General features: G+C 41.4%; 1 protein-coding gene across 5 annotated transcripts in view; it reads left to right on the top strand.

Moving 5' to 3' along the window:
- The window catches only part of CC2D2A (coiled-coil and C2 domain containing 2A), a 131,132-nt gene that overhangs the window by 49,845 nt on the left and 64,669 nt on the right, over nt 1-16,618 (top strand). For all 5 annotated transcript variants that reach the window (XR_011649604.1, XM_058300761.2, XM_058300755.2 and 2 more), the window contains 2 exons: nt 10,295-10,504; nt 11,835-11,941. Coding sequence is in view for 4 of the 5 variants with exons in the window: in XM_058300761.2 (XP_058156744.1) it covers nt 10,295-10,504; nt 11,835-11,941 (317 nt within the window). In the remaining variant the exon portion in view is untranslated. The remainder of the gene's footprint in view (nt 1-10,294; nt 10,505-11,834; nt 11,942-16,618) is intronic.

Genomic DNA, 16,618 nt, shown 5'->3' with positions numbered 1-16,618 from the left:
CCATTCTCTTTGTATTAAGTAGCTGGAGACTAGCCATTCTTGCAAATCCTTTCACCGTATTTTCCTAAGCTCTGGTAGTAAACTATCTGATTTGAATTTCAGCTCTACCACTCACCAGGTGAATTTGAGGCAGGCCCTCAATTTCTCTGTGCCTCAGTTTATTCATCTGCAAAATGAGCGTAATAAGCACATGCACCTCCAATGATTGCTGTGAAGACTGAATAAGATAATACACATAAGTGCTTAGAACAAAGGATTAGGAAGTACCGGCTATTCAATACACAGAGTCACCTGCCCTCATTTTAATTACATTGCTATTACTTTCCAGAAGGGTTGTAACTTCTTTCTGAGTTCACCGAGCCAGGCTCACCTCCTTCCAAAGTCCATGCAATTTTTACATTGTAGCATTTTAATACTGGTAAGATACAGGCATACTGCAGAAATATTATGGGTTAAATTCTAGGCCATTGCAATAAAGCGAATATCCCAGTAAAGCAAGTCACACACATTTTTTGGTTTCCCAAAATTAATTTCTGTTAATGTTGATCTTCTCCCATGAATCATGTATGGTCTTGATGGATTCTAAAATGTGAACTTCTCCAGAAGGTTTTCAATTGACCCTGCCCAGATGCATCAGAGGATAGAGAACTTATGTCTATACTAGAATGTAATCAATTAAGAGTGCAGTAGCCTATGTAAAAAAAAAAAGTGCTTACCTTAATTTTAAAATATTTTATTGCTAAAAAATATTAACTATCACCTGAGCTTTGGTGAGTGATACCGTTTTACTAGTGGATGTTCTTGCCTCAATGTTAACGGATGCTGACTGATCAGGGTGGTGGTTGCTGAAGGCTGGGATGGCTGTGGCAATTTCTTAAAATAAGACAACGATGAAGTTTGCTACATCGATTGACATTTATGAAAGATTTCTCTGTAGCCGGTGATGCTGTTTGACAGCATTTTACCCACAGTAGAATTTCTTTCAAAATTGGAGTCAATCCTCCCATACTCTGCCACTGCTTTACCAACTAAGTTTATGGAATATTTTACATCCTTTGTTGTCAACTCAACAAAGTTCATGGCATCTTCAACAGGAGAAGATTCCATCTCAAGAAACTACTTTCTTTGCTCATTCTTAAGAAGCCACTGCTCATCCGTTAAAGTTTAATCATGAGATTGCAGCCATTCGGTTAAATCTCCAGTCTCCACTTCTAATTCTAGTTCTCTTGCCGTTTCTACCACATCTGCAGTTAATTACTCTGACAAATTTGAAGCCCTCAAAGTCATCCATGAGGACTGGAAAGCACTTCTTTCAGACGCCTGTTAATGTTGATATATTGATCTCCTCCCATGAATCACAAGTGCTCTTAATGGCATCTAGAATGGTGAATCCTTTTCAGAAGGTTTCAATTGCCTTTGCCCAGATCCATCAGAGGAATCACTATTTATGGTAGTGATAGACTTACAGAATGTATTTCTTAAATAATAAAACTTGAAAATCAAAATTTCTCTTTAATCTATGGACTGAAGAATGGATGTTGTATTAGCAGTCTGAAAGGAATCTTTTTTTCTGAGCATTAATGTCTCAACAGTGGGTTTAAAATATTCAGTACACCATGTTGTAAACAGATGTGCTGTCATCCAGGTTTTGTTATTCCATTTAAAGATCACAGGCAGAGGAGATTTAGCATAATTCTTGAGGGGCCTCGGGTTTTCAGAATGGTAAACGAGCACTGGCTTCAACTTAAAGCCACCATCTCCTTTAGCCCCTAAGAAGAGAGTCAGCCTGTCCTTTGAAACTTTGAAGTCAGGCATTGATGTCTCCTGTCTAGCTGTGAAAGTCCTAGATGGCATTTCTTCCAGTAGAAGGCTGCTGCATCTACATTGAAAATCTGTTGTCCAGTGTAGCCATCTTCATCCATCGTCTTAGCCAGATCTTCTGGGTAATTGCTGCAGCTTCTACATCGGCACTGGCTGCCTCTCCTTGCACTTTTATGTTATGGAGATAGCTTCTTGCTTTAAATCTCATGAACTTTCCTCTCTGATAGCTTCACACTCGCTACTGCAGCTCCCTCACCTCTCAGTCTTAGTAGACTTGAAGAGAGTTAGGGCCTTGCTCTGGAGGAGGCTTAGATTAAGGAATGTTGTGGCTGGATTGATCTTCCATCCAGGTCACTAAAACGCTCTCCTTATCAGCAGTAAGGCTGTCTCACTTTCTTATCATTATGTGTTTACTGGAGTAGCACTTTTCATTTCCTTCAAGAGCTTTTCCTTTCTATTCTCAACTCGGGTATTTGGCACAAGAGGCCTAGCTTTCGGCCCAGCTTTCAACTTGCCTTCCTCGCTAAGCTTAATCACATCTAGCTTCTGATTTAAAGTGAGAGATGTGCAACTCTTCGTTTCACTGGAACACTTAGAGGCTATTAACAGGATTATTAATTGACCTAATTTCAATACTATTGTGTCTCAGGGAACAGGGAGGCCTGAGGAGAAGGAGAGAGACTGGGGAACAGCCAGTCAGTGGAGCAGTCAGAATACACAAGACATGTATCGATTAAGGTCACCATCTTATATGGGCATAGCTTGTGGTGCCCCAAAACAATTACAATAGTAACATCAACGATTGATCATCACAGGTCACCATAACATAAAATAATAATGGAAAAGTTTAAAATATTGCAGAAATTACTGAAACGTGACACAGAGTCTAAAAGTGAGCCCATGATGTTGTATCTTTGTGAGAACTGCAATGCTGTATGTGAATGCTCTTTTAAATTGTAGTTTCTATGAAATATTATTACAGACAAGTATTAACAATAGGCTATTTTGTAGAGAAATGTAACCCAGGAAATTGATTTACGAAACAAGTATAAACCTTAAATGCATCTCATGAGGGACAACCCATCTATTTGGCTATATGACACAGATACATGAAGTAATTAGTGATCAAGACAGTATTAACTTATGCATAGGTCTATAAAGTCATCAGTCTATCAGCTCATGCATTCATCCATCCTTCCATTTCATCATGAAACACTGACAAAATGAAGCACTAAATGGTGAGTTAAACTTAGAGAAGAGAAGAGCAATTACCGTGAAGAGTAGGGTGTGAGGGAGCCAGTTTATCTCTCTGTCTGCCTTAGACATTCTGTACCAAGTGGGAAATGGTCAGGAGTCAGAAAGGTCAGGAGTCAGACAGCAGTTTCACTAAGAGACAGCAAAATGCCTCTTGGTCCCAGACCAAATGGGTTTCTTGTTCCATCTCCTGGGAATTACTTTCCCTGCCTAGACACCAATTGAGCAGATAGAGAGTTTCCCATGCAGCGCTAAGGGGAACCATGAGAAAATTTTAAAATATTGCAAGAATCACCAAAATGTGACAGAGACACATTTCTCCCAGTGGGGAGAGAAGGACAGAGGATTTTTTTTCCTGACTTTTGAGAGGGATCATTTTCCTCTTTATGGACAGCAATAGGAAACTGGGGAAATAGAGGAAAAATTTCATGTCATTTAGCACCACAGAATTTTTGCAAGTCAGAGAAGAGAGAAATCCAAAGGGGCTGAAGTCTTCCAAGTTAATTTTTAGAGGGCCAGGCTTAGAACATAGTAATAAAGTACAAAGAATGCAGTAGAACACATAAGAAAGAAGCAAAGGAGTTTTAAATATGTAGGTGATACTCTCCCCATCTCTTTGTCTCTCCACAGCAGTTTACCTCTTAGGTTTACTCCTGCCTTGTATATCTCAATAATTTGTATGTGTTGTGGAACCTTCAGTGATTCAAAGCACAATGCGTGACTTTCAGAATTAGTATTTTTAAAAATTTTTTGTATTTAGTTACTCTTACCTTTCGTTACTTGTATTCAGTTCTGTCTGATGCCCAAATCCATGTTTTTTCCACTTTGCATGTAATAAGCTTGTCTTTAAGTAAATTTTTAAAATGCATATGGTCTCTATTTTCCATTTAGGAATTTTGACATGGTGCACGAGTGCAGAAATAGGTAAACAGGCAGAAATTGTTTTATATATAGATTGTTTATCCATCTTCTTTCTCCCTCTCCCACTACCCTGAGAGTGACTCAAGGACAAGGACTTCTTAACCCCAGAACTTAGCAGAGCACCTCATGCATAGTAATACTTCAATGAAAGTGTGAGTTGAATGTATTTAGAAGAAATTCCGTCTTTCTAGTTCTCTTCTTAACTCAACTCTCTCTCCTGCAAAACAGTAGCTTTCCTCAGGACCAGGTTGATCTGGACATCCAAATGGTGGAAAACCAAGTCCGTCAGGAGTTGGCAATTTCTCGGGGCCTTAATGGAATCCTAATTATATTAGTCAGCCAAAGGGGTGCTGATGCAAAATATCAGAGATCTGTTAGCTTTTATAAAGGGGATTTATTTGGGCTAGAAGCTTACAGTTACTAGGCCATAAAGCATAAGTTACTTCCCTCACCAAAGTCTATTGCCATGTGTTGGAGCAAGATGGCTGCCAAGGTTTAGCCTTCTTCTTCCTCTCTTCCCAGAGCTTGTTTTTCTCCAGGCTCAGCTGCCCTGCTTTCTCCAAAAGGCCAACTGTAGACCCTGAGGCTGCCACGTACAATGACATGTGACAGAGGAACCTATGACCAAAAGCCAGCCCTGAAATGTTAGTCTTTGGGAAGAAAGCATTGCCTTGATCCTACCTTGATTTGCAGTTTTTCATAGCCTCAAAACTGTGAGCCAATAAATTCCCCTTGCTTAAACTAATCCATCACATGATATTTTCTTGAGCAGCCAAGGAAACTAAAACCGAGAAAGCGAAAATTTTATCCAGTGATAAAACCAAGAAGGAGGTTGGATTTATGACAAGTTCCTCGAATTGGTATGCAGATTTGCAAATCAGACTCCTACCTGTATGTTCCATGGTGCCTCTGACACTTTATTACATCTCTCTCTTCAAGAGGCATGGTCTCTCTGAGGCTAATTCAAGTGTTGCTCTTCTGTATTCCCAGAATTGAATACAGTAAGCTTTCAATTAAGGACTGAAAGAATCAAAAAGGAAGAAAGAAGGAAATGAAGGAAAAAAGGAAGGAAAGAAAGAAGAAAGAAGGTAGAGGGTAGAAAGAAAGGAGGAGGCTATCTGGACTGTTTTCGACAACTATAATCCCATATGTGATTAGACAAACTGCATTTTATCTGATTTAGGTTTTACCTGAACTGTCTCTGGACATTTTTTTTTTTTTAGGCTTTGGAGTAGTTCCCTCTTAATATATATTAAATTGCATTCTTTCTTATTTGAGATTTACTTTTTCTTTGCATAATATCTAATCTCTTTTTGTATCTATCGTCAATGGTTTCTGAAAAGTTTCTCATAGGAAGAACAAAAATATTTTGCTTTTAAAAATGACTCCCCCCACCTTGGTAATCAAGAAAAATGTTCCTAAAAGCAGGGCTGAATACTAACTCCCTTCTAAATAAAACACATAAATTTTCTACTGGAAGGCATACAAGTCATCATTTGAGCTGGCAGTCTAGTCATTCTAAACAAAGGAAAAAGGAGGGTTGACCATAATGGGGGCTCAGTTTTGACTCAAGATCTGAGACTGTTACTGCCCCAGAGCAAATGCAGAAACATGTCTTTAAGTCCCTCCAATGATTATTAGTTTTCTGTATAACTTTTTCATCTTCTTCAACTTTTGACATATATCTCCGGACATGCCAAGTATATCGACAGATCATCCTTGTATCACCTCTGATGGTTTGGGCTTCCAGTTTTCAACTGAAGAATCAAATCTATTTCAAAATTAAAATAATATACTCCATCAAGATTATCTCTTCTAAGGAGGAATTGTTGCTTTTGTTTTCATGATAGTTTTCAGTAGATACAGAAAGAAAAGAGACAATAAACAGAAAGTCAAGAGACTAGGAGGTCCTTCTCCCTCACAGGAGTAGAGGTGGTTTTTTGAACAGGAAGCCTCAGCAGGCTACCAGGAGTTCTGGAAGCATTTTATACCTGGTTGAGCTGAGGTTCATGCAGAGAGACCACCAGCAATATTTTGGAGAGTGAGTTAAGGCAGATTCAGAGAAAGAAATGCAAAGCACAGGTGTCCTAGGAAACATAAGAAGTAACTAGAACCATGCTACCAATTTACTTACTCACCCCAAGAGGAGTCCAAGATGGGACCTGAGAGCCATAGCCCAAGTGATCTCATAACTTTGGAGCCAGATGGTAAAAGGAGGCAAAGCAAGGACCAGCAGAAGCAAGGCAATTAGAGAAGAATTCGGGAAACGGACTTGGCCCAGTGGTTAGGGCGTCCGTCTACCACATGGGAGGTCCGCGGTTCAAACCCTGGGCCTCCTTGACCCATGTGGAGCTGGCCCATGCACAGTGCTGATGCACGCAAGGAGTGCCTGCCACGTAGGGGTGTCCCCCGCATAGGGGAGCCCCACGCGCAAGGAGTGCGCCTGTAAGGAGAGCCGCCCAGCGCGAAAGAAAGTGCAGCCTGCCCAGGAATGGCGCCGCCCACACTTCCCGTGCCACTGATGACAACAGAAGCGGACAAAGAAACAAGATGCAGCAAATAGACACAGAGAACAGACAACTGGGGGAGGGGGGGAATTAAATAAAATAAATAAATCTTAAAAAAAAAAATAGAGAAGAATTCTTCGTTAAGTCTGTGGACTGATGTTCAGTTGTAGATGTCTTTGTGAGGTGAAAAATTTTTAACTCACCCAGGTAAAGTGAGTAGTTATGAGGCAAATAGTGGTCACACGCCAATTAAAAACATCTAACACTAATGCATTTTATATGGAACAGAAAAGAAATGGGCCTCCATCATTTCAGTGTGAAATGGATTAATAAATCAGAACTAATCTCTGGAAAGCCATATAGAACTTTCATCAGACACACAGTTTCAGTGGACTATGACATGTGTACGGATGGTCATTGTACCCTGTAAATTCAAGTGGAGGTTTAATTAGGCGTCTTCAATAGGTACCTAGATATATCAATCCATTCCTATTCAAACGTTTCGTATTTCTGAACACATACCAGTTTTGCAAGCATATATTTTCAAAGAAAAAATCTGTTATGTTTTTTCTTCAGAGAGCTTGAATGTTATTTTATAAGAGAAAACTTGTTTTATTACAAATATAGTGCACACTATTCTGGAGTGCCTTCGGAAACCATAAGTGCTAAATATGCATTAACAATCTACTAATCCTAAAAGAAAAAGTCTGAGTTTGGGTTGGTCACAAAGAAATAAGTTTCTATATTCTTACCTATGTACATCTGTGCAAAGCAGGCAATAACGCAACAAAACAACAAATTTACTGGTATATGAAAGTTCATGTATAAGCTTTACTGTAAATGTAAATATTGGTAACTTTCAATGACTAATAGTTACTGAAAAGCAAATCGAGCCCCTGATACTAATGACTATGCTTGTGAGCTGATAAACCCAAAATAATAACAAGGCCTAGAGCAACTTTGTGCCTGGGAATTTCCTTCTGTCAGCCTTCATGTTACTCAAATGTGGCCAGTCTCGAAGCCAAACTCAGCATGTAAATGCAATGCCTTCCCCCCAGCGTGGGACATGACACCCGGGGATGAGCCTCCCTGGCAACGAGGGACCACTATCAACTACCAACTGATGATGCAACTGGAAAATGACCTTATACGGAAGGTTCAATGCGGATCAGCAGAATATCCATGTCTACATAAAATACCATGACTTTAAAATGCTGTTTGACCTAAAGTAAGGGGGAAATGGAAAGGAGAAATGAGTTTATATGGCTACGAGTTTCTAAAAAAGAGTCTGGAGGCTGGCAGAAGGTTTGCCCTCATGCACAACTGAGCAGAGTCAGAGAGACAGATAAAGCAGATACAACCCCCAGATATTGGTTCCTTTGAGGGCTAAAGAGACCCATGGGAGTTATGGTCATGGCCAATGGGGTTAACTACCAGGGCAGATGGCCCCTCTTTGGAAATGGTGTTTATGTGTGATGAATCTGGACTCAGATGGGATCTCCCTTCATAAGACTTTCATGCTAATGTGCTGGAGGTGCAGTTAATGTTGGGGTTTAAGATATATTTAGGGGATTTGAATCTCTGGACTGACAATGTGATAGCCAGATCCTGAGCCTCAACAGACTCCAGCACCTACAATCTGATTTATTGGACTTACCACACTCAGCTAAGATGGAGGTGAAGAAGGACAACCACCACACCATGGAGCCTAGAGTGATTACAACTGAAAATGGGAGGATTGCATCCAGCATCCAGGTGGAATCTGAGCCTCCTCTTGACATAAAGGTGCAATGGACACAACCAATCCAGTGTCCACATAGAAGAGGTGGCATTGGATTGGGAAAAGTGGACATAATGGACAAAGGGTATGGGGAAAGGCAGGAAGAGATGAGAGGTGGAGGCGTCTTCGGGACATGGAGCTGCCCTGGATGGTGCTTCAGAGGTAATCACCGGACATTGTAAATCCTCACAGGGCCTACATGATGGAATAGAGGAGAGTATGGGCCATGATGTGAACCAATGTATATGAGGTGCAGAGGTGCCCAAAGATGTACTTACCAAATCCAATGGATGTGTCATGATGATGGGAACGAGTGTTGTTGGGGGGGGGGAGAGGGGGGGTGGGGGGTGGGGTTGAATGGGACCTCACATATATATTTTTAATGTAATATTATTACAAAGTCAATAAAAAATAAAAAAAATAAAAAAAATTAAAAAAATAAAATAAAAATAAAAAAAAAAAAAAAAAAAAACAAATGTGACTACGCTTCTTCACATACATAGAAAGTGTTTACACACAATGTGACATTGTAACTCCTGCCCCCTTTCCCCTTCTTTTCTGACCGTTAGTTTGATGGGGTAGAATTTTAAAGGCCAAATCCCCTCTTGTGGGTGTCCCTAACTTCTCTGCAGTCCACACTTCGTCCTTTCCTCTGTGTGCTTTAGAGATCAGATTCCAAGCTGTTTGCCTCTCTCCTGATAGCTGCTGGAGAACAGGCCCCACCACGATGTAGAATCAATTATTTTTGTTGAATAAGTGAAGCACTTTACATGTTGCTTAGTGATCTGTGAAACACTGATTATCTTCCCTTGGCCTCCCCTTTCTACAGATGAAGAAATGGAGGTGCAGAGATGGGGAGCGACTTGCCCAAGGCCCCAGAGCGAGTTAGAAGTAGAGGCGGGGCTAGAATCCCAGACTTCTGCCCCCATTCCAGCATCTTTACCTGATTTCACACAGAAGAATGAAATGCAGAGATCGCAATTAAGAATAGAAGCTTCCATTCTGACTAGAGTTTTGGCTATGTCTATTTAACGTCATAACTTACAAATAAAATATTCATGCCAGACAATTTTATATCATCATTTTCTAAACAACATAAAGCTTCCAGAGTTCATCCTCTGTATAAGGAGAGGGTAGAGGGATTTGTCTCAAATCACCTCATCCTGACTGTATCCAGTCAGTGTATATAACGAGGAGAGGAAATGACAGAAAATCAAAGGTTACAGCTGTCTCCCCTTCACCATTGAGGTCCCCAGCTTCAAAAACTTTACATACTCAAAAGCAGTAGTGGTCAATGTAGAATACTTGAAGATTTTAGGGAGGGGTGGGGGGGGGGTGGGCAGGGAACAGACAGAGAGTGAGAGAAAGAGATTTATCTGACCCACCTCATGCCAAACAATCCAATAAATTCCCATTGGAAATTTCCATTCCTCATTTCCTCACACTCAGCTCAGCTGCTCTGCCTCCTCCGTCCTCTGTCATTTTGAATACCAACTTCCTTTCTCCCCAAGGAAATGAGGTGCCAGCATAAGGTTGAGTTGAGGAAAAGTTGGTCTCGCTCTGCTGCCTTCAAAATAAAAATTTCCCCACATGTTTTTAAAATTTGGTTACATAAGGGCCTATCAATGATCCAATTAACAGTCAGCTTGGTCTATGTTCTACATGCTTCTCTCATTAAAAGAATTTCACACTCACCAACTACAGATCCCAAGATTTCAGGAAACAGGGTCGTCTGTACGAAAAAAATTGGGACTATGACTTGGGAGAGTAATAAGACCTACAAGATGTAGGAAAGTAAGGTTAAATCGGTTTCTTTACTCACTTCTTGTCTTTCATTTTTCAAAGATTGACAAAGAGCAGGCCCCTAAGACCTGGAACGAGGGATCAAGCGCCTTCCACCTGGCCACACCAGGGCAGGAGTGCTTTGTGATGGCTTTCCCACTGCAGAGTAGAACATCCTTAGCTAGTAAGTGCTCTAACTGCGCTCCCCCCACTCTGCTCCCTTCTGCAGGCAGTAAAATACGTCCACCGCAGTCAGCATATGATGGGATCTGGAGACCCTCCTGGCAATTTCCAACTGGACATTGATATTTCGGGGTTAATATTCACTCATCATCCCTGTTTCAGCCGAGAGCATGTTTTGGCCGCCAAGCTGGCCCAATTATACGAACAGTACCTCGCAAGGCGTCAGAGAAACAAGGCGGAATTTCTCACCGATAAGGTACATGTGATTCTCTTCCACTCTTACATTTGACAGCTTGATTCTTCTGAGGAGGTCAAAGAAGTTACTTTCCAGCAGCAAAATGCTCCAACGCCTTTCTCACAGCTTCCAACTGTCTAGGATGTGTGGAGCCTTGTCCTAACTTAGAGGCTCAAAGAAGAGAGAGATGTGTTGGTTTATTGTATGCAAATCCAGTGGCACACACTTGGCTCGAAGAGAAAGATTTGTGTAAATAGTGCAAGCAGTTTCACCCACCAGGAGGGGTACGAGATGGGAGATACGTAGCTGGTGCTTGCTCACATGCTCTCAGATCCTGGAGAACATTCATGGCTTGAGAATCCCTTATCATTTTCTTATGTATTTTCACACAGCTGGTGCCTAAACCTAAGTCAGTTGCTTCATCTGGTGCTTGGTCCAAAAACGGGGCTATCTGTATTAGAAAGATTTATTTCCAATGCAACACTGTTCATCGGACTGCCAGGATAATTTTAATTTTGGACAATTTTAGCCCCATACTGTGACATTGAAACCATCCTGCTCCAATAAGCTATAACTCCTCAGTACCTCCTTTTATGGCCCCTACTTTTATGATCTCTTCATGAAATATCATGGTATGTCCAGGACACAGAAATACCCCCTTTTTGTCTTTAGAGAAAACTTGTTTCTGAGACACATACATATAAAGGTAATATTTACCCTGAGTAGCTTGATTATCTGATTTCAGAGCAAGGATGAGCATACATTGTTCTTTATTATTCTTTTTTTTTTTTAAGAGAGAAGAATTCTCTGTCAAGGTTTATTTTATTTTATTTTTCATCAACAGTGCTTTTGTAATAAAGAGAACAATTCTAGTAATTCATTACTTTTTACAGGCATCCCATTAACTTTCTTTTTTTTGTCTTTATTTTTTCAATGTTACATTAAAAAAATATGAGGTCCCCCTATACCCCCCACCCACCTCACCCCACTCCTCCCCCCATAACAACAACCTCCTCCATCATCATGAGACATTCATTGCATTTGGTGAATACATCTCTGAGCACCGCTGCACTTCATGGTCAATGGTCCACACCATAGCCCACACTCTCCCACAGTCCACCCAGTGGGCCATGGAAGGACATACAATGTCTGGGAACTGTCCCTGCAGCACCACCCAGGACAACTCCAACATTTTGGTGACTGTTCAGAGACAGCTGGATGCTTGGACATCCATTCATGACCTGTGCATGTCATCCTGCCAGGGATAGTAGGTGGATGCAGACGTGCTCCGTGCAGGAGGCAGTAGAGTTCCATCTTTCTAATTCAGCCTTTGTGTTCATGTCTTTTTAAGCTCCAAGCTCTGAGAAATGCTGTGCAGACTGGTCTTCATCCAGCAAAGCCTCATCAGTCTCTTGATGCAGCCCAAAAAGTCATCAATGAGTATAAATCTGAAATTCGGTGAGTAAAGTTTGTCATTGTAACTACTGCTCTTTTTTTTTTTTTTTTTTTTTTTGCTCCTCTTGGATGAGAACTTTAGGGTTTGATTTTTACACATAGTTTTTCCAAATGCACCCAATACATGAAAAATTATGCCAAATGAAACACTGAGCTATATCCACCAAATTGACATGAAATTTGAAGTCCAATAAGATGAAGGGTGGGTGAGGAGGTGGGAATCGTAACTTATGCTTTCACTTACTGGTGTAAGTGAAAGTTGCTGTATCCACTTTAGAGAGCAGCTTGGCCATAGGCTGGTAAAGGGCGGAAGAGCGCCTCACTTAGACCCAGTGATTCTGCTCCAGGTATGTTTACTCCGAGAAGCTACAAGCTTCACATGTCCAAGGGTGCTTACAGCATGATTTACAAGAGTAAGAAACTAGAAATAACCTAACACCAGAATGCACACATCTTGGTATAGCCTTACAACGAGGGCCTATACCACAGTTGAAATGAATGGATCAGCCCTGCTGTATTGGCATGGATAAATAGGGACAACAATGGTGGGTGAAAATTCCACTTATAAGAGGAAACTTGCTGGATGATATGGTTTATTAAACCTAAGAGACACCTGAAAAAGGGTACAAACACATGTGCAATGTCCATACAAACAGAACAAAAAACCTGTCAGTTTCTGCCTCCAGGAAGGGAAGGAAGGAAACAGAAGGGGGAAGAGCTTCAAATGTAGCAATAGCGTTTTATTAAAAATAAAAGAAGCCTGAGTACATGTGACAAAATGTTAACAGGCGCCGTAGTATTTATTATCTGTAGTTTTCTGTGTCTTTTAATTCTTCGGGTTTCAAAAATGCAAACTCTAGTCATTGTCAAACAATAAGAGAATTTACAATGTAGAAAATGAATATCACATGAAGTCCCATCCCTCAGAGAGAAATCATGGTTAGCAGTGGTTTGCCAGCTCTTGCATACTTTTTCTATGCATATACCTGTACAAACATGTTTATGTGTATAGATTTTCTTAAGAAATCCTCTTGCATTCTGCAACTTGCTTTTTTATATAAAATGCATCCTAGGCCTTTTCCTATTACAGTGCACCTAAGTCTATCTCATTGTTTAAAGACTCTTGTTATGTGGACTTATCAGATTTTGTATAATCTCCTACTGCTGGGCATTTGTATTATTCCTTTTTTTTTTTTTAAGATTTATTTATTTATTTAATTCCCCCCCTCCCCTGGTTGTCTGTTCTCTGTGTCTATTTGCTGCGTCTTGTTTCTTTGTCCACTTCTGTTGTTGTCAGCGGCACGGGAAGTGTGAGCGGTGCCATTCCTGGGCAGGCTGCACTTTCTTTCGTGCTGGGTGGCTCTCCTTACGGGGCGCACTCCTTGTACGTGGGGCTCCCCTACGCAGGGAACACCCCTGCGTGGCGCGGCACTCCTCGCGCGCATCAGCACTGCGCATGGGCCAGCTCCACATGCGTCAAGGAGGCCCGGGGTTTGAACCGCGGACCTCCCATGTGGTAGACGGATGCCCTAACCACTGGACCAAGTCCGTTTCCCTTATTCCTATTTTTTATTATTTAAAATGCACTGTGATGAACATCCTTATATGTATATCTTTGTGTACCCGTGTGACTATTTCCACAGAATAAATTCTTAAAATGGGAACCGATCAATCAAGACATTTAACTGTATTCTTTTCCTTTTACAGTCTAGCTATGAATCAGAAATTCTTCTGGCACAAAAGAAAATACAATCAGTGATATCTGTTCACTGTTATAGTAAAGGCATTAAAAGTATTTTTTAAAGCATTATGTTTAAAAAATACCACATTGCTATCTCCATTTGAGAGTAATTTTAGTTTTAGCATAAACCGGGTAAGCAAAAGGTGATGAAAAGCTGTTCTGAATACACTCATGGTTTTAAATGGAATTGCACTTATTAAAAACAGTAGCAGAAATGAGTGTGAGACCCACAGTCTGTGCTCAGGGACCCATAGATGGCAAGCCCATTGCAATAATTCTGCAACCCCCCAGAGTCGGCTGCCCACAGGTACAGCCCTCTGAGATGGAGCGTTAGTGAGCCAGCAGAAGAGTGGGTTTTCGACCTTTACTGATTCCTCAAGAGGTAGTAAAACAAATTCTAGCAGATGATCTGCTCCTGGTTATCTCACCGAGGAACTCGTTCTCTTAAGCACCCCTGGAGCTGCCCTCACGAGCTCCTGCCTGGGCATCTGCTAAGCTCTCGGTTGGAGCAGTTAACCTTGGTCAACGCCACTTCTAGCATTTTCCATGTTATTTTCCATAAGCAGCATCATAACTGCCTTGCTCTGGACAGGAAGCAGCACATATAAGGAAGGAAACATGGGTATTCATACAATATAATATGGAACTCTTTCTTTGACTCTCTTAACTGGCTCTTTACCTTCAGATGTGCTCAATCTAGAAAAGTTAAAATTCCTGTGACTCCAGAGCCTATCCAGCTGCCACCCTATATCTGTATCATAGATATAGATAGTCAAACTTCTGGACAACATTTACTATCCGTGCTGGGTCCATGCCTTCCCTTCCCATTCACTCTCCATCCCATTCTCTCTCCCTCCTCCCCATCTTTCTTCTGAAGCTGATCTCACCTCGATACCCAGGGATCTCCGTGTTGCAAAGACCTTCATCAGTCTTGACCTGCTGGTCAAGGGCACTGTCCCATGCCCTTCTGGTGAGACATTCCTTTCCCTTGAGGTCCATACACCACCCTCTCCTGGACATCCTTGTCCTTCTTCAGGGTTCCTTGGGCTTTTTAATAAATCTTTTTTTTTTCTTTTTTTATTCATTTTTCTCCTCTTCTTCCACTCCAGTTGTCTGCTCTCTGTGTCCATTTGCTGTGTGTTCTTCTGTGACTGCTTCTATCCTTACCAGCAGTACCTGCAATCTGTGTTTCTTTTTGTTACATCATCTTGTGTCAGCTCTCCATGTGTGCGGCACCATTCCTGAGCAGGCTACACTTTCTTTCGCACTAGGTGGCTCTCCTTATGGGGTGCACTCCTTGCGCATGGGGCTCCCCTATGTGGGGGACACCCCTGCGTGGCAGGGCACTCCTTGCATGCATCAGCACTGTGCATGGGCCAGCTCCATACGGGTCAAGGAGGCCTGGGGTTTGAACCACGGACCTCCCATGTGGTAGGCAGATGCCCTATCCATTGGGCCAAGTTCGCTTCCCAATAAATCTTTTCTTAATCTCCTTGGATGGATATATTCCTATGACTTTAAATATGTAGATGCCAATGACTCCCAAAGCTGCATTTCTGGGCCAGATTCCCTTCCATTCTCCAGATGCTGTCCACATCAGGTTCCAGCGTTCCCCAACTCCCTAATCAAAATTGCCTCTGCTTCTCCCCGTAGCTCATGTCACAATATTCCTTTGTGATTCTTTGCTTCTTCTGCTCACATGTCAAATTTGTCTTGCCAGTGTTCTAAAGATGGATGTTGTCTACTAAAAATGTGTCTTGCCAGTGTTCTAAAGATGGATGTTGTTATCTACTAAAAAAAAGAGGTTAAAAAAAAATCAGAAAGCTTTAAGTTGTTGTGCAGCTCAGTAAAACATTATATATTAATAAAAAGGAGGTGGCGATAACAGCTCAAGGACAAATTAAAGAACAGTCCCCCTGAAAACGACAGATAACATTTGTCAACCACTTACCAGGTGCCAGACATGGTTCAAAGCACGAGTAAATGTGTTAACTCATTTACTCCTCCCATGAAGTAGGTTCTTCTAGTATCCCTGTGCCACAGATGAGGCTTGGAGATGCTAGGTAGTTCTCCCAAGGCCAGCTAGTAAAAGAACCTGGATTCAAACCTGGGTGGTCTGGTTCCAACAGCTGTGCCCTTAACCATGATGCCTTCCTGTTCTTCATGTACAATGTGTCTTATTCTAGTTGGTTGTTTTCTTGTTTGTCTAAGGACCTCATGGAGTCCTAAATCTTGGCCTGCCCACCACTAACTGACTGTCACCTTCTGCCATCTTTCTGTTCATGGCCACTGGTTGAATGATTGGAAACCTAGACTTCCTTGTGTCTCTGTACCATCTCCATAGGCTATGTCATCACAAGGACAACCTCCAGACTCGGTCCTTCCTCTTGAGTTCAGGAGGGGCTAATTAGGATGACACTGCCTCTTGGTCTTCCAAGGCACACTCTTAGGCAAATCTCACCTTGTATGCTGTGTGTGTCTGTCTCCAGAGCTAAACTATGACGTTCCTGAGGCCAGAGACTATCTCCCAGACGCCTCTCAATTCCCTGGAACTTGGAACTTGAAACTAGGAACTTGCTGAAGAAATAAATAATTGTTGAGTGAATGAATAAATAAACGAATGAAAGTCATGAATCAGTACACGCAGGGTCTGGATTTGGTAATAATTTGTAGAAACGGCTTAAAGTAAGGCATTGAATAATTCCCAAAGACTTTAAATAATGGAAATAAAGATGAAAGCATTTTAATGATGCCTCTTCAGATCAAGCCAAAAATATTGCTAATATAATTTGCACTGAAAACTCTCCAAGACATGAATAATATTACTTCATCTCCTAAACGTAGAACGTGTGATTTGAGCTAACACAGAAAAACTGTAACATATTTGTTGGTATCTAGTATGTAACACATATTTTCCTTTGTTGACAATAATTTCTACT

This window comes from Dasypus novemcinctus, chromosome 1 (assembly GCF_030445035.2).
Source record: "Dasypus novemcinctus isolate mDasNov1 chromosome 1, mDasNov1.1.hap2, whole genome shotgun sequence".
Classification (NCBI taxonomy): Eukaryota; Metazoa; Chordata; class Mammalia; order Cingulata; family Dasypodidae; genus Dasypus; species Dasypus novemcinctus.
Note: the sequence above shows the minus strand (reverse complement) of the source record. Positions and strands in the feature narration are given on the sequence as shown.